The sequence below is a fragment of the Dromiciops gliroides genome, chromosome 1 (genome assembly GCF_019393635.1).
Source record: "Dromiciops gliroides isolate mDroGli1 chromosome 1, mDroGli1.pri, whole genome shotgun sequence".
Taxonomy (NCBI): Eukaryota; Metazoa; Chordata; class Mammalia; order Microbiotheria; family Microbiotheriidae; genus Dromiciops; species Dromiciops gliroides.
This window is the reverse complement of record NC_057861.1, coordinates 497,338,428-497,357,556: the sequence shown is the minus strand read 5'-3', so window position 1 is coordinate 497,357,556 and position 19,129 is coordinate 497,338,428. Positions and strand designations below refer to the sequence as shown.

The window sequence follows — 19,129 nt, the reverse complement described above, 5'->3', positions numbered from 1 at the left end:
TTAGTCTCGAAGCTGCCAGGGGCACAGAGAGGTTAGGCGACTTCCCTTGGGGTCACAATGTGTGTCCGAGCTAGAGGCAAAATTTGAATCAGGCTCTTCCTGACTCGGAGGCTTTCACCACATTACCCGCCACGGAGCCTTTCACTTCCTCCCCACTGAAGCTACATAATTCAACGTTTATTCATTTTTCAAACATTAGGCACAGATTTGGTTTCCACTTTTCGTCATCTCTCAGGACCAGGACTCTTCCCCACCCCCAAGTCCCCTTTCCCATTTTGGAGCCACCAGCTCCCGGGCATCAATAGGAGCTGTTCCCTGAAGCTGAGAAAAAGTCCCGCGAGCCTTTAAATATCTCGCGGTACCATCGGCGAGGGGAAACCCGGAAAAGGATGACGACCGCTAGCGCACGCGCTCTCGCGAGATTCTCCTGGAAGGGGGAAGGAAGGAAAGGCTAGGTGGAGGCGAGGTGGGTGGGGTGGAAAGAAGGGCTGATGAGGACGCAGATCCCCGCCCCCTTCCCCACCCTCGTTCATCCCAGCTGGGTTGGGCTCCAGCATGGCAGCCGAGTGGGTTGTGAGACCCGCCGCCCTCCCGGAAGCTTGTGCTACCTCTCGTTTGCCCCTCCCCGCCCCCGCACGTGCGCTCTCATTCGCTGGGCGATCTTCCCGGGTGATTTCTGAACCTTGAGCGTCCTGCGTAATGCCTGTAACCTTAAGCACCAGGTAGGACCAGGCCCGTCGGGCTCCTAAACGCCTGTGACAGGTCGCTGCCCCCCTCGGCAGATGGATCCTCTTGCTTCACAGTCATGGATCCCTGGGGAAAAAGCAGTAGAAGGTATAGGTTCTCACTTCATTGCACTCATAGACCTGTTATTCCGTTATATCATCTTTCTTTTTGTTTTCCTTTGGGTTTCTTCCTTCGCAGGGAGGGAGGGGGGAAAGTTCCTCTTTCCCTGCTTTTGCCCAGGCCTCCTGCCTGGAATGTTAGCCTTCAACTTGGCCTCTGACCACACCTAAATTCCTTCAAATTTTAGTCTAGGAATTTTTGTTGCTGTTGTTGTTGTTGTTGTTGTTGTTTTTGGTAAGGCAATTGGGGTTAAGTGACTTGCCCAGGGTCACACAGCTAGTAAGTGTTAAGTGTCTGAGGTCGGATTTGAACTCAGGTCCTCCTGAATCCAGGGCCGTTGCTCTATCCACTTCACCACCTAGCTGCCCCCTAGTCTACAAATTTTTAACCTGGGATATGTGAACTTTTTTTTAATATATTTTGATAATTTGTGTCCTTTGGATTACTACGTATATTCTCTTAGTGAATTTGAAGACATAATTTTAAGAAGGGGTCAGTAGGCTTCACCTATTACCAAAGGAGTCCATGACACAAAAATGGTTTAGAACCCCCTGATTTAACTTATGTGCCATTTTCTACTGGAAGACTGGCCTGATCACCCCAGTTGTTAGTGTTCTCTCCTTTCCCTAATTCAGTGTGTGTGTGTATAAAATAAAATAAAACATTATAGATTAAAATATATAATATAACAACATAAACAATAAAACCATATATACATATATGTGTGTGTACACACACACACACATATATGTATGTTTTTATTTTGGATCCCTTTTATAGAGAGTAAGTTTCTTGAGGGCACAGCTATTTTTGTCTTTGTATTCCTGGCAACTGGCTATGTCTGGCACATACTAGGTGCCTAATAATTCTTATTGGATTAGAATGTCAGGAAGAGTGATGAATTTACTGGAAAAGATAATGAGTTCAGTTTTAGACGTGTCGACTTTCAGATGCCTTTGGGATATTCAAATAAAGATGTCCAGCAGTCAGTCAGTGAATCAGCACAGGGAAGAGGTGAGAGTTAGATAAGTCGTTTGGGGAATCAGCTCTTTAGAGAATGGAAAGAGACCTGCGTCACTGGGTCACAGTATAAGGAAAGGAATAAAGCATGAGACGACTGAAAAGGTAGGAAGGAGCAAGGTTATGAAGAGCTTTAAAAGCTAAATAGGGATTTTATATTTAATCTTAGAGGCAATAGGAAGCCAATGAAGTTTGTTGAGTAAGGAAGTGATTTGGTAGGACTTGAAGGGGTTTTTTGGTAGATAAATCACATGCAACATGACTCCTCATAATTCTGGAGCAACCCCTTGTAATTTAGTTTCCAATCATATCATTCAACTGAAATTGCTCTTCAGTTTTTACTCTTTATGACCTCTACAACACTTTAGATTGCCAAATACCACCCTAGCAAAGATTTACACTCTCTTTCCTAGCTTTTAGGGACACTGTTCTCTGATCTTTCCCAGTCTTCCACCTCTTTCTTAACTGTGGGTACATCTGGGCTTCAATTCTGGGCCCTCATGTCTTCTCTCTTTACAGCCTTCCTCTTGGTGTTCTCTTCAATTCCCACAGGTCCCAAATGCCCTCCCTAACTACCTTGTATTGATTTTGTATTATTCTGTATTTTTTGTATTTATTATGTGTGTGTGTGTGTGTGTGTGTGTGTGTGTGTGTGCACGTACACACACACACGTTTTTTCTTCCACTACGATATAAGCTCCTTGAGAGCAAGGTTTGTTTCATCCTTTGTCTGTGTTCTTTCTTAGTGCCTAACCCATAGAGGCATTTAATAAATGTTTGTTATTTGATTTTTATAGTAAACATTTTGGCTGAGAGCATGTCAGTTCAGGCCTAACCAGAAAACTTTTATTTTAAACTTAATTATTGAAAATCTTCTTAAATGTTTCCATCTACTTTCTTGCTGAAAAGCCAAGCTGACTTGTTTGCTGCTGATATAGTTTTCAGTTTCCCAGTCCTGGTTACAAGACACTTGTCAGCAAAACAGGAATCATGGTTAGGTTAACAGGTAGCAAGGCAGTTGTGTTTAAAATAAGCTAGCAGTTGAGAAAGCAGTGGTAAAAGTGAAAGGTGACAGTACAGATATGGCAAGTTCTTCAGTGGAGGAAAAGAGGGGATGGTAGAATAGGGGTTTGAAGATGACACTGACACCCTAGAGTGTGGCAGTAGTAGAACAAAAGGGTGGCCTCTTTTGCTTCTGGATCCCAAGGTTGGCTGGGGACAACTTGAAGGACTAAGGCTTTTTGTGCCATAGAAGAGGGAAGAAGTAAGGGTAAGGAAAAAGGGGAATTTCTTGTGGTTACTTGGTCACCCAACACACACACACACACACACACACACACACACACACACACACACACAAGAACTACTTGTACTGTTTTAACAAAACAGGGTTTTAACTTATATGGCTGTGAAACATGAAGTACAACTGTCTCTAAAGAATTGAAAATTATTATCAAACAGATTGCAATGGAGAGGCACATAGGTGTAATCAGACTGCAAGTGAAGAATCTTGAAAAAGAACTGGAGTAAAAGATGTCATTAGGGAGATGTATGATACAAAAAGAGGAGTATATGGCAAGTGTGAGGAATGACAGCCTGAGTGATTTATTGATAGTAGGACAAAGCAAGGAAGCCTCTACCATGTTTGGTGGACCTGTAGTCATAAAGTCTTGAACTTAAAGGGAGAATGTGGATAAGAGTCAAATAGCATCTACATTACTGGAGGGAATACCAATATCTTTGATAACACAAATCCACTTGTATTTGAGTATTTTGAAAGTTTTTCAAGAAAAAAAAGTATGTGTATGTGTGTGTGTAGGCATATGCACTTAAAGAGATGGCTTCATTTATATGGAATTTTCACCTAATGTGAATGGTTTTATTTCATGACATGTCTTAGTAAGACCTTCAAGATTGATTACTTGTTTACTGTTTCCATCCTCAGCCAAATAGCCAGATTTCAAATCTGTTAGTCTCTTATCCTTTGGTTTCTACATAACCTGTCTAATATCTAATTGCATGATAGACTACCTCTAATACATTTATCACTCCTGGCCTTCAGAAGATTCACTTATTTGTTATATTGTCCTATAGTGAGGCTTTACACAATTTTCTTTTATTTACCTGGGGGCTGACTACAAGTTTCTGCTCTTTTGGGGAGGCAGGGATGGACCTGTATTAACCTGTGTTTTTAACACTCTGGTATTGAAAATTTAACACGTCTTTATGGGTACCTCTATATCAATCAGCATCTTAGGGCTGTGACCAAAATTCCTCTAAGCTGCTTTGTTGTTTTGGTTCATTTTCTGTCCATGGTCTTCTCTTGAAGGAGCTGGTGTTTGAGGAATTGAACTAAAATTTAGCTTGTAGGATCATACACTTTAGCTATCTAATCTGATGCCTCTTGGTACAGATAAATAGTCTAAGACCTGGAGTTTAGTGATAGAACTGGGATATAACTCAGGTCTTCTTACTCTCAGTCTATCACTTTTTCCACTGTGCTACACAGATGCCTTCACAGTGCCAGATAAATGAGATGCTGCTGAGTATCCACATGGAAATAGGCATGTCTGTTTTATTATAACAATTTGAAAACCACTTTTCGTTTTCTTTTTTTTTTCTTTAGATATGTGGCACGCTGGAGAAAGATGCCTTGTCCCTGTCACAGACGGTGAAAAGCTTTGTGAAGCAACAGTGAAATCCATCATGACAGATGAAAATGGAAAAGCATTTGCACTTGTGTTATTTTCAGGATCATTGGAAAAGAAAGTACCTTTAAAAAACTTACATAAAGCAACATCTGGTGCAAGTTCTTTCAGAGGTTCTATGTTTGATGATGTTGACTTGGAAAAGCCTTATTTCCCAGACCGAAAGCTTCCATCACCAGCTGTTACTTTCAAATTATCTGAAAATGGGGACTGTATACCATATACAATTAATAGATACTTGCGTGACTACCAAAGGGAAGGAGCTCGGTTTCTATATGGACACTATTCCTTGGGAAGAGGATGTATTCTTGGTGATGACATGGGACTTGGAAAAACAGTACAGGTATTTATTCTTTTGTTCACATAATAATTAAAACAGTATAATGTGCTGTTTTATTACCTATAGTATCGCTGTGGCATAGGCACAGAAGTGAATCATGACTTTCATATACGTTTCTTGATAAATGTTTGTTGAATTAATAAATAAATGAAAAGTACAAAGGCATTTTATATCCATAGTGTTACTCTGAGGGATAGAATTCTTACTCAATTTTGAAGTATTTAATTAAGGTTAGATTATTTTCCCACTTAAATAGTTTGGTTAGAATTTGAGTCTTCTTGTATCTTACATTTCTTTATAAGTTACTGAAGGAATATTTATCTCGTTTATGGCTTATTCATCTTTCTTTTGTTTTCTTTTCCCCTTCTTCCTCCCAACTTTTCACCATTCTTTCCAGTTTCATATTAGCATTTCCAACTTAGTAGGAAGGGCTGAGTTTAAAAATTCCAGTTAATAACAGAATCTTAGATGGAAAGGACCTCATAAGACATGTAATCCACTGACACCTGATCAGGAATCCCCCCTACAACTTTGCTAACAAGTGCTCATTCAGCCCTTACTTAGCATCTTCTAATAAGGAGATCTACTAACTCTCTCTCTTTTTTTTTTTTTTTAGTGAGGCAATTGGGGTTAAGTGACTTGCCCAGGGTCACACAGCTAGTAAGTGTTAAGTGTCTGAGGTCGGATTTGAACTCAGGTCCTCCTGACTCCAGGGCCGGTGCTCTATCCACTGTGCCACCTAGCTGCCCCTCTACTAACTCTTGAAGCAGTCCATTCCATATTGGGATGATTCTAGTTCATAGGATGATAGATTTAGAGCCAGAAGGGACATAAGGGGTCATCTGTTTAACCTCCTCATTTTACAAATGGCAAATTGAGACCCAGGGAAGTAAGCCATTTTTTCAAGGTCACGCAAATAATTGTTAGAAAGTATTTCCTTAAAATGAACCAAAATTTACATTGTAGCTTTCACGTATTGTTTCTGCTTTGGTGTTCTGGGGGGCAAGCTGAGCAAGTCTAATCCCTCTTCACACAATTATCAAAGCCATGTTACCAGAGTACAGATCTGACCTTGGTACTTATCTGCTCAATTAATTCCAGTTATTCTTTAATATCTTCACTATTCAAAACAAACTCTTCATGTGGCATTTAAAGTCATTCAGTCTGGCTTCAACCTATGTTTTCATCCTTAATAAAAATGTCTATCCTTTGGTCTAAACAAACTGGATTACTTGCTGTTCCTCTTGCACATCTCTTCATCTCCTGTCTCTGGGCCTTTTCACAGTCTTGTTCTGTACAAAGGGGATGCATTTGACCTCACCCCCATCTCTAAGAATCCCTAAGTTCCCTTTAAAACTCAGTTGAAACTTCCCAATTACTTTTCCTGATTTCTCTTATCTACCAGAGCTTCCTCTCCCCCATTACCCTGTTTTTGTTTTTATATATTTCTCTGTATCTGTCTCCCTCTATAGACTCTTAAGTTCCTTGAAAGCAGGACACAGTGCATGGTGACATAACTTTAATCAGTGCTTGTTGACTCAGTGATTAATGGTCTCCTCTCTCTCTTTCTTGGTTTAGGAATTCTCCCCCTAACCATACTACTGAAGGTACCTGATCTTGTTTTTATAATTTTTTTTATGGTATGATCTTTTTAAAACTTAGGTCAAGCATCCCTGAGTTTATTGTATTTTATGTTGTAAGATCTTAACCTAATAGCTACCAAATTGCTTTTCGGTTTTCTTATCAGTTCTTGGCAAAAAGGAACTCACAGTACTTTATATTCTTAGTTTTATAAAATACTAGGATACTCTTTTCAGCCCCCTCTTTATGGGTTATTCACAATGTACCACTGATCTATTTTTTTTGTTTGTTTTCTAGCTTCTATTGAATAGAGTTGATGACTTGGTTTATAACATAGTTATAACTCTCATAATACTATTTCTTACCTTTTTCTCAAGAATTTCATAGGAATTCTAGATTTTTTTTCCTTCTATTTGTTATTATTTCAGCTATTTCTAAATAGTGTTCCCTTGATAATTTGATTGTATAGTACTGAATGTTAATTTAGGTAGTAATCATCATTTTTATTATATTGACATGGCTTATCTGTAAGCAGTGAGTATTTCCAGTTGTTTTAGTTTTGCTTTATTTCTTAAAAAAATTAAACAAAGGAAAATGTTTTATTGATGTCTTTTGTCTTTATATTGGTCATTCCGTCCACCCCCATTAAACACTTCCTTATAACTAAGAAAGATAATTAATTAAAAACATTTGATACAGAAATATTGTCTGACACATATATGACATATTTTGTCCTTATAGTCCCTCCATTCATATACTTTGAGTGAAGATGAATATATTTCATTATCTCTTCTGGTGGCACAGTGGCTAGTGTTTTTGTTTGTTCTTTGTTCCTGAAGAAGACCATGACATTAGGGGGATGTCATGACTTGCACTGAATTGGATTTAAGTGAGGGAGGGTTGTGGGATCACCAATCTCACTCTCTCCTCCAGAGCCATCTGGATCCGGTGGCAGGATATGCATCAGGACAACTGGAGATGGCCCTGGATGTTTTAAGGCAATTGGGGTTAAGTGATTTGCCCTGGGCCACACAGCTAGGAAGTATCTGAGGTGAGATTTGAACTGAGATCCTCCCAACTTCAGGGCCACTGCTCTGTCCACTGGCTGCCAGCATGGATAGAGTATGGGGCCTGGAAACAGGAAGACCTTCATTCAAATCCAGCTACAGATATTCATTAGCTGTATGACACTGGATGGAGTGCCTCAGTCTCTTTGCCTCAGTTTCCTTAACTGTAAAATGGGAATAATGATAGTATCTACCTTGGAGGATTGTTGTGAAGATTAAATCAAATAGTGTTTGCAAAAAGCACATGTGTAAAAAAACACTATACCTTACACATAGTAGGTACTGTAAAAATACTTATACCCTCGCTTTCCCCTCTTCTTCTCTAGGGTATCATTGAATTTTCCTTTTCTCGGATTTCTTTTTCCTTTTAATGATCTTTTCATTTATATTATTGGTTTTTTTTGTTTGTTTGTTTTTGTTTTTGGTTTTTTGCGGGGCAGTGGGGGTTAAGTGACTTGCCCAAGGTCACACAGCTAGTAAGTGTCAAGTGTCTGAGGCCGAATTTGAATTCAGGAACTCCTGACTCCAGGGCCGGTGCTTTATCCACTGAGCCACCTAGCCACCCCCGTCATTTATATTATTGTAATTAATGTGTGTATTGTCTCACTGGTTCTGCTTATTTAAACTGCATCAGTTCATAAACATTTTCTCATATTCCTCTAAATTCCTCATATTTGCTGTTTCTTCACAATAATTATGATATGGAATAATTTTCATAATATGGCATAATTATTTAAAACTTTCCCTAATCAATTTGTTTCTAGCTTTTTGCTACTTCAAAAAGTGTTGTGCTGAATATTTTGGTATATATTGGACTTTTGTCTGTCTTTGACTTCCTTGAATCTAGTTGTGAGATTTCTGTGTCTCAGAGTGAAATTTTAGTCCCTTTTCCTTCAGGATTCTATACTGAAATCAGAACAGGTAGGCTCCTTTACAGCTTTTTCAACACTGCATCAGCTGTCTCCCCATGACCTTTCACTGACTATTCTTTTTTTCATCTTTGCCGATTTGCATGGAATGAAGTAAAAGCTAAAAAACTGTTTTAATTTACATTTCTCTTACTATTAGTAATTTGGATCATGTTTTCATATAGTTCTTGTAGTTTTCAAATTTTCTTCTGAAAACTCTTCATAGTTTTTGACCATTTTTATTTATCAGGGGATGCCCTTTTATGTGCTATCTTTGTATAATACTCCCCATATATTTCAGATGTTGGAATTTTATTCATAAATTGGATGTAAAATTGTCTGTTTTATCTTCTACTTTATTTCCTCTCCTGGTTTGGTTGAGAATTCTCTCTGTAGCCATAGTTGTTAAAGGTACTTGATCCCATTCTCTTCTCATGTTTTTATGATGTGGCCTTTTATATTAAGGTCATATAACTACTTTGTATTTATTGTGGCATTTTGTGTAAGATGTTGGTCTAATCAGGATTTTGGTTAAACTCGGTTTCTATTTATCCCAATAGATTTTCTTTAAAAAGGGACCATTCTCAGTAATTTATGTTCTTCAGTGTATCAAATACTGGACTATTATTTCCACTTGCCTTTTTTTTTTTTTCTTATTTACTAACCTTGTTCCTTTGATCCACCTTTCTGCTTTTTTAACCAGTACTAAAATAGTTTAGTGACTACTGCTTTATGGTATTGTTTGAAGTTTAGTAATGCTGTGCACTTTCATTCATAATTTTCCTTTTCATTCTTATTTGTGCTTCCAAATAAATTCTGTCATTATCTTGTCCAATTCCAACTAGTATCCCTTCTATAATAGATTGGTGTAGAACTATTGTTTAACTATGAGTACTGGCCCATTTGAACACCATTTGTGCTTCACTTTATTTCTGTCATGAATATTTTGTAGTTATATTTGTATGTCTTATGTGTGTCAGGGTCAGTCAGATAGCTGATATAGATCAGATTACTCTCACTGCTTCTTCTTGGTTTTTGTTAGCAATATAAAAATGCCTGTCATTTCAAGGGACTTTAGATTTTGTTATGATACCTTCATCTTTAGGGATTTTGATTAATTTTTCTTTGTTGGGAAGTATCTGTCCTTTCAATTATGCTTTCCTGCAAATGTTTGTTAATTTCTCCTCAATAAACTTTTTTGTCTGTCTTTATGAATCACTTTCCTGAGTTTTCCTTTGGTGTTCTTGCTGAAAATATGCTTCTTAGTGCCAGTCCTTTTCCTTCTGAAAACTCTGTGTTTGTGCCCCTCCCCCAGGGCTTGGCTTCCTTTCCTCTGTTCTCTCAGACCACCAGGGTTGGAAGAAGTCTGTTCCTCAGAGAGTGAAAATGAGAAGTTTGGGCACCTCTCCTAGGAGACTGAATTGCCATTATGGTTAGAAACTTATTCTTTGCTTTTTTCAGTCTGTCTCTTTTAGGCTCTATCCTCTCTGCCTCTTACTTTTTTCAATTCGTAGGCTATTCCCTTGGTTCTAGTTGTTAAGGGGCTGGGGAAGAGATCCCCTAGTACACTGATGAGAGACTTGCTCCAAGAAATCTTTGCCCTTAGGTCTGTCCTCCATCTTGGCTGCAGATGGGTTGTAGGAGAATGTGAAGCAGGTGGGAGAGGGAGTGGAGAAATGTCACGGGGCCTCCATTTCTGCAAAGGAGGACAAGAACAGCTGATAGACACTGAGTTAATTTTGAATTCATTGCCTAAAGTTTCCACTCATGGGGTAGGGTAGGGTCACAGTGATGCCCTGAGCCAATGTGCAGTGTGAGAGATGAGAGGAGTCTAGAGTTAAGAGCTTTAGGAGAAATTGACTAGTGAAATGATCTTTCCTTAATGTTTTGGCAAAGGATACTTGGTCGTGGGTTATTTGACTTCTTTCTTTCATTGCTGAGTTTTCTGCATTTTGAGGTTCTTGGGCTATTTGGTGGGGGTGGGTAAAGGGCTGCTTCTCACCAAATCATCTTCTAGGATTCCTTATTTTATTGTATTTCTACACTATTCTTTCCCCCTTCCCTAACTTAATGAAGTGTCTGCTTCCAACATCCCACCTTCATACTTGTTACATTGTTTCATACCATTCAAGAGATTCTTGAGTTCTTCCTCTTCCTCATTCCTCCCCTTATATATGCTCCCCCCCCCACTCTTTTTGTTTCCTTTTTCATCCTTTAAAACAGTGGGATTCTGAAGGAGCAATAGTTCTCTTTTTCCCATTAGGATGGAATTACTTGATCACCATTTAACCTTTCCTAATTGTCCAAACTTATTTACCTTAAGTTTCCCTTAAGTCTTGCTTTGTGGTTCAAAGATAATACATCTGCATTGTTTGAGGAAGCATCCAAATTGAAGAGATCATCATTCTTTTGAGTATTTGGGAGAATTATATTCTATTAGATTCCATTCTAACCTATCAATGTCTTTTGGAATCTTGATGCTGTCATCCAATCTGTAAGGTATCCCTTTCAGGTTTGCATCATCTGCAGATTTGATAAGCATGTCATCTACGTTTATATAGGCTATTGAGAAAAATGATAACAAGTAGGATGAATGAATAAACAACATTTATTAAGTACTTAACACGTGCGTGCAAAGCATTGTGCTAAGGCCTGGGGGAGATAATAGATATAGGAGGTTTCAGCTGCAGATTTGAAAGAAATACTCTGGTTTTAGGATGAAATATATATTCTTTGGGCACTAAACTAGAAAATTTCCAGGTTTTATGCCTACTGTTTGGGTCTGGCTATTTGGTAAGTTCTGATCTACCTAAATGTACTGTTGTCTAACCAAACTCCATTCTGTTCACAGAAAATGTCATGAGATGCTTTTTAAAATGCTGTTCTAAAATCTAGGTGTAGCGTTCCTATAACTTACCTGTGTTATAATTCTCTTGTAAAAGAAATTAAGTACAGTTTGGCATGGTCATGGAATCCTAGCTTTCCTTTCTCTGAACTCTTTAAAATCTATTTTCCCAAAACTTGGAAGTGGTGGGGTGTATCCAACTCACTTCATGTCTATGAGCTTCTTTTTCTTCATCTGTAAAATGAGAGACTTGAACTAGATGATCTCTGAGGTCTCTTCTAATGAATTCCCTTTGCTTATTGTGTTATCTTTATAATTTGACTATTTAGGGGTTTTTAGACAGACTATCATAACATCTGCAAAATGCCATAGATTTTTTTTTCTTTTTTGCCTGTTCCCTTTATTTTCTTTCTTATGTATTTCTAGCACTGTTAAATTGTGGTGGTGACAAGCATCCTTGTTTTTACCCTTGATCTTATTTGAAAGGCCTTTAACTTTTCTCCATTACATATAATGTTTTATCTTGGCTTTAGATAGATTATTTACCATATTAAGACGAAGTCCATTTATTCCTACTCTTACTGGTACTTTTAACAGAAATGGGTGTTGTTTTTTGTCAAAGGCCTTTTAAAAATCTTTTCTCCCCTCCCTTCTTTCTTTCCTTCCTTCCTTCATGTGGCTTTTATTATTCATGTTATTAATATGAATTATTATGTTTATAGTCTGCTTTATATTGAACCAACCCTGAATTCCTGGCAGAAATACAACTTGGTAATGTATAATCTTTTCAAGACCACATTTGTATCAGAAAAGAGATTGGAAGAGTTGCTTCTTTGTCTCTTTTTGCAAATAGTTTATGTAATATTGGAATTAATTGTTCTTTGAATGTTTGATACAATTTAATTATAAATCTATCTGGACCTGGAGTTAGTTTCCTCCTCTCTTCCTTTTGGGTGTTTATTTATGACTTGTTCAATTTCTTTTTCTGATACTGGATTATTACAATTATCTATTTTGTCTTTTGTTAATCTGATTATTTTAATTTTGTAAGTATTTGTCCATTTCCTCTAAATCATTATTTTTTTTTGTCATGTAATTTTCTCTACTCTGAATTTAAAGGTCCTAGTTTTGTCAAATCATTTTATTATTTTGTTAATCTGACTTTTGGAATTTCTACTTTGTATTTTTTTAATGTTTTCCTAATTTTTTTAGTTGCATGCCACATTAATTAATTTGTTGTTTCTCTTTTGTTGATGAAAGCATTTAGAGGTATAAATTTTTTCCTTAGCCTTATTTTAGCTGCATCTTCTTTTAGTATGTTTTCTCATTATTGTAATTTTCTTCAATGAAATTTTATACTGTTTCTTCCATCTGTTCTTTTACCCACCTGTTCACATGGTCTTCTGATCCTTTTTTTTTTCCATTTTCATTACATTTTTTTCAGTGATCAAAAATCTACCTCTTCTTCACTCTTCACCCACATACACACATTTAAAAGGGAATGAAAAAATTGTATAAATATGCATAAAGAAGCAAAAATAAATTTATGTAACAGCCTTTTAAAAAAATGTCTTCATTTGCACCTTGAACTCATCACCTCTTTGTCTGAAAGTGGATAGCACTTTTCATCATCAATCCTCTAGGACTGTTGTTGACTACTGCATTCAATCAATTAGTCTGTCAACATTTATTAAATGCCTACTATATACTAAGCACTGAGGATACAAAAAAAGTCAAAAGAAAGCCTTTGCTTTCAAGGAGCTTGCAATCTAATGGGGGGAGATAACATGCAAACAAATATATACAAGCAAGCTATATACAAGATAAATAGGAAGAGAGAGATAGAGACAGACAGACAGATAGAGAAAGACGTTAGAATTAAGAGCAATTGAGGAAGGCTTTCTGTTGAAGGTGGGATTTTAGTTGGAACTTAACAGAAGCCAGTGAGGTCAGTAGCTGGAGTGTTCTAATAATGGGAGAAAGCCAGAAAATATGCCCAGAGCCAGCAGCCAGGCAGCCAACGTAACTGAATCTAAGAGTACATGTTGGGTAAGTAAGGTGTTAAGAAGACTGACATTCATCAAAGTTCTAACATTTTCCATACTTTTTTTTATCACTGTTTATTTACAGTGGTGTTACTATATAAGTTTATCTCCAAGTTCTGCTTACTTTACTTTGTGTCAGTTCATGTAAGTACCCAAGGTTCTCTAATGCCATCCTTTCTGTCATTTCTTATAGCACTATTCTGTTACAAGTATATGCCGTAATTTGTTCAGCCATTTCCTAACTGATGGACACTTTGTTAGTTTCTTTTCTTTGTCACAAAAAGAGCTTCTATAAATATTTTTGAACATATGGATTGTTTACTTCTTTTTTTTTGTTTGTTTGATTTTTTACTTCTTTGAGGAATAGACCTAGTAGTGTTATTACTGAGTCGAAAGCTACATACAATTTAGTAACTTTTTAGACATAGTTTAAAATTGCTTTCCAAAGTCGCTAGACTAGTTCACACCTCCACCAACAATGCATTAATGTACCTATATTTCCACAGCCCCTCCAACATTTGTTGTTTTCCTTTGTTGTCAACTTTGCCACACCTAATATTATGGGTGTAAGCTCAGAGTATCTTTAATTTGTATTTCTCTAACAGTGATTTGGAGCATTTTTTCATTTGGTGATTGATAGCTTGGATTTATTCCTCAGAAAACTGCCTGTTCATATCTTTTGACTATTATTTGAAGATCAGCTCTTATTCCTATGAATTCAAATCAGTTCCCTACACAACTTGGAAATAAGACTTTTATCAAAGAAACTTATTACAAAGATTTTTTTCCCCCAGTTACCTGCTTCCCTTCAAATTTCAGCTGCATTGGGTTTTTTTATGCAAAACCTTAAAAATTTTAGGTAATCAAAACTGTTTTCTACCTTTTGCGATCCTCTCTCTCTTTTGTTTGGTTTTGAACTCCCCTCTTATTAATAGATTTGATAGGTAATATTTCTTCTCTTTTTTTCAGCTTCTATATGGTGTTTAATCTAGGTGGCACAGTGGATAGAGCAGTGGGTCTGGACTCAGGAAAACCTGAATTCAAATCCTGCTTTAGACACTTATTAGATGTCTCACCCAGGGCAAGTCATTTAACTTTTCTTTGACTAAGATTCTTCAATGATGAATTAAGGCTAAAAATAGGATTTATCTTCTAGGATTGTTGGGAAGATCAAATAAGATAATATTTGTAAAGTACTCAGCATAGTTCCTGACACATAGTAGGTGCTTAATAAATGCTTATTTCCTTCCTTCCTAGGTCATATATCTATTTACAACTCATTTTGGTATACAGTTAAGCTGTTTTTATATACCAAATTTCTGCCATACTGCTTTCTAATTTTTTTTTTAATTTTTGTTGAAGAGTGAGTTCTTGCTTCATTGTTGTTCACTTATTTTAAGTCTTGTCTGACACTTTGTGACCCCATTTGGGATTTTCTTGTCAAAGATACTAGATTTCTTTGTCATTTCCTTCTCCAGCTCATTTTACAGAGGAGGAAACTAAGGCAAACAGGGTTAAGTGATTTGCCCAGGGTCACACAGCTAGTAGATGCCTCAGGCCAGATTTGAACTCAGGAAGATGAGCCATCTAACTACCCTTTTACTTTAGTAGCTGGGATATTTGATATTTTCGTCCCATTTCAATCTTCCCACAACTTCCCCTCCCTCACTTGAAGGGGAACTAAGAACCTTTACTTATATTTCATTGAAAAAATTGAGACCATTTACAAAAATGGTCTTCTGAACATTTTGCAGAAATCCCTCTTCTCTGAAGTTCCTCAACCCACATCACTCAGGTGCTTTTTGCCACAATCTTCTCAGCTTTACCTGTTTCACATGAAGAGATGGCCCTTCCTGCCAAGTCAAACCCCGCTACATGCATAAGGGATCCTGTGCCATACCATCTCCTCCAGCACATTGCCTCGGCTATGATCCTTACTTTCTCACTAATACTCAGTCTTTTCCCTGACTCCTATCTACTTCCCTATTGTCTACAAACATGCCCAGTGTCTCTTCATCCTTTAAAAAAAAACCCTCGTTTAATCTATTCATCTTTACTAGTTATTATCCCATTTCCTCTCTTGTGGCTAAACCGCTAGAGGAGACTGACTGTCCTGCAATAGATGCCTCCACTTCCTTTCCTCTCACTCTCTTATTGTCTCTTTGAAATCTGGCTTCTGACCTCACATTCAATTGAAACTGCTTACTCTAAAGCTATCAGTGATCTCTTAATTGCCAAATCTAGTCATAGTTTGTCATTTCTTATCCCTCTTGACCTCCCTGCAACCTTTGACATATGTGATCACTCTTCTTAATAATTTCTTGTTTCTAGGTTTTAATGACATTACTTTCCTAGTTTTCTTCCTGTTTGATCCTTTTCTTTCCTTTTTCCTGGACCCTTATCTACCTCATGCCTGCTGAGTGTGAAGGTCCCCCAAAACTCTATCCTGGGCCCTTTTCTCTCTGTATACTATTTCATTTGATGGTTTCATCAGCTTTCATGTTTTCATTTATGCTAGAGGTATCAATCTCTCTGCAAAAATCTGGAGTAAAGCTGAAATCAGATTAAAATGTAATTCGAGGGGGCAGCTAAGTGATGCAGTAGATAAAGCACTGGCCCTGGATTCAGGAAGACCTGAGTTCAAATCCTGACTCAGACACTTGACACTTACTAGCTGTGTGACCCTGGGTAAGTCACTTAATCCTCATTGCCCCACCCCCAAAAATGTAATTTGAAAATGTCTAACAAAATAAAAATATAGTAAAGCATAGATAATGTTAATTTGTGGTTTTCTAAATCAGTATGTGGCCTGCAGGGATTTGTTTCTTTTTGACCAGATGACTCTCAGATATCCTTATCCAGCTCTAACTTCTCTCAATAGATACCTTGAATTGGATGTCCATAGACTTCTTAAACTCAGCATGGCCAGAACTAACTCACTATCTTTTCCCCAAAGCCTCTCTCATTCCTGACTTCCTTATTACTGTCAAGGGTAACACCATCCTTCCAATTACGTAGACAATTTGGGTGTAATTGTTGACTCTTTGCAATCTAGGTATCATCCTTGACTTTCTCTCTAGCTCTCCATATCCAGTCGGCTTTCAAGTTCTGTTCTTTCTACTTTAGAAATATCTCTTGTATATGCATCTTTCTATATTCTAACACTGCTACTAGTCTAGTGCAAGTCCACACTGCCTCCTGTACTATTGCACTAGCTGCTAGGTGATCTTTCTGGCTCAGAATCTCCCCACACCAAATCCATCTCTCCCCTTATCTTCCAGATATCTTCCTGAAATGCAGGTCTGAAAATACCATGCCCTCTCCCTTCAGAAACCTCTAGTGGCTCCAGTGATTATCTCTAGGATCAAATAGAAAATAATTTTTTTTTGGCTTTTAAAGCCATTCATATCCTGTTTTCTTTCTACCTTCTTACACTTTACTCCCCTCCACATATTCAGTTATGTAGTAACACTGGCTCTTAATTACAGAGGACATCCTAACAATGCCTCTGGAACTCACTTCCACCTCAAGACTTCCTTCAAGCCCTTCTGTAAGAAGCCTTTCCCCATTCTCTTTAACTTTAATGTCTTCCCTCTGAGACTACCTTCAGTTTATTCTACTCTATCTTGTTTGTACATAGTTGTTTGCATGTTGTCTTTCCATTTAGATTGTGAGCTTTGTATCCTTAGTGCCTGGCACAGTACATGTAACATGGCCATTAATAAAGGATAGTTGACTGACTAAGGACAAGACTGTTCTGCTTTTTTATTTTTATTCTTTGACATGCTCCTCTTTGACATCTTTAACATTTAATTCCTGAGTGCTTTAAAAACATTTTTTGTCTGAAGCAGACAAAATTTCCTCATATTACATTGGGTGTTGATTGGCATTTCCAATATTGAAACTGATGGGAATGAATAGATTATCTTCAAATACTGGCAGATCTATTCCGTTTTGTGGCTTTGTTTTCTTTTAAGTTTCATTCTTCAGGATAGTCTAAATTAGCTGTGTCTTAAGCTAAGCTCTCTGCAGATTCATTTGCCCAACCACTGCCTTTTCTCCACTCTCTTCTGTAGCAATGTAGCTGAATGTAATCTTTTGCGATTGTGTTTTGCAAATGAGCTTGCACTCTAAACCAGTGTCGCCCTTGTTCGTCATTTATTTTGTCAAGGAGAACAAATATTTCCTTGCTGGAATGGCTTCTCACCACTTACTGCTACCTCATTATAGTAATTGGTTAACCTTCTCCAAGCAATGTTCGTTCCATTTTTGGCAATTTGTTTAAATGAGCTGTGTTTAGTAATAGCAAACAGTATTCTTTCCTCATCTTGATCTCCTGCACACAGAAGCCTTTTCTCACTTTTCCTTTTTAATTAAGTATTCATTTGGACCTTTGCCCTTAGCAGTGGATGATCTGATTGCATATAGACATTTGATTCAGAAATGACTATTGCTAAATTGTTATGATGTACTTGCAGTAAAAAGCCCTGGGTAGTATAGAACAGTTAGATGAAAGACAGGAAGCTCTGGGTTCTTCTTCTATGACAAACTGGGGTATGGGGGGAAAACTTTACCTCTGAGTGCCTCAAGCAGCTTCCTAAGATTATAAATTAGAGACCAATTGCCTTTTACTTTGTTGGAAGCTACTCACATATATGAAATCATAGGTCCAGACCTAAAAGTGGAAAGAAAAAAAAAAGATTTAGAAAAATATGACAAGGACTCTGTCTGAGACCATCATCTGTTTTATCCTATCATAAGAAGATGGATTGATCAGGTTGAACAGGTTGTATTCATGAGAAAGAAAGCAAGTAGGTCTAGGTTAGGCAAGTAGATAAAACTGAGTAATGTTCTTGGGAGATACATTTGGGGAATCATTCTGTTTCCATGATTTCTTGCTCCAAATCTAGCCCTGTTGAGTTTCTTCCCTAGGAAGTAGGTATAACCATCAGAGTCAGGCATTAATAGGTAGGGAAAATGAGGACAGCCCCCTCATTCTATTTGGAGAGATGAAATTGGGACAGGGAGAGGTAGGTAGCAAGGTGCTCTTAGCATGACAAATTGGAATTCATTTTCCCATAGAAGCATCTGTTGCATATGGTAGTTAGAGTGATATTGTTATTATAGTCTTATAGTATATACTATAGTGTAGCCGTACTTTTTGGTCTTGGTCACCTTTGCATTAAAAAAAAAAATTATTGAGAACATTACTTAACCAAAGAGCTTTTGTTTAGGTGGGTTATATTAATGATATTTACCATATTATGAATTAAATGTCATAGAATTATTATGAAAATAGTTTTGACCCTCTGGCTATATTTCCTAAAAGTTTCTCAGAGATTCCCCAGGGGTCCCCAGACTACACTTTAAGAACTACTGGTCTGGTATAGTCTGGATAACCACCACATAGAATAATCTTGTCCCCCTGTTCCCCCATCCTTCTCCCTCTCCAGTGTTTTTGAAGTGAGAAGCAACAATCTTACAATAACCTTTTGGAGCATAACCTGATTTGTAAATTGGGGACTGATCTGTAATAATCCATCCCTCCAAAAGTTGAATAGGTGAATAAATTAGATGGGTCCTAGAATAACATCAATGGGAATTTTATAGTAAATTTTAAACTAACATTTTATTTTAAAAATTGATGGGCAAGGAGGAAAAGAGTTTATTGTTCCTCTACAACCAATATATTACTTGTGTCTTAAATTTCATTAAGTATGTTAAAGTTGTAGGAGTACAAGTTCATTATTTGGTTTTGTCCAGTTTGAT

General features: G+C 37.3%; 1 protein-coding gene across 4 annotated transcripts in view; it reads left to right on the top strand.

The window, feature by feature from the left end:
- The first annotated feature begins 399 nt into the window (after window positions 1–399).
- ERCC6L2 (ERCC excision repair 6 like 2) overlaps window positions 400–19,129 on the top strand; it is a 149,610-nt gene continuing 130,880 nt past the window's right edge. For 2 of the 4 annotated variants that reach the window (XM_043976904.1, XM_043976901.1), the window contains exons 1-2: window positions 699–834; window positions 4,493–4,917. In XM_043976904.1, the coding sequence (XP_043832839.1) occupies window positions 783–834; window positions 4,493–4,917 (477 nt within the window). In that variant the 5' untranslated portion in view covers window positions 699–782. Of the gene's footprint in view, window positions 467–587; window positions 835–4,492; window positions 4,918–19,129 lie in introns of those variants that run through there. The other 2 variants (XM_043976903.1, XM_043976902.1) reach the window with 2 other exon arrangements.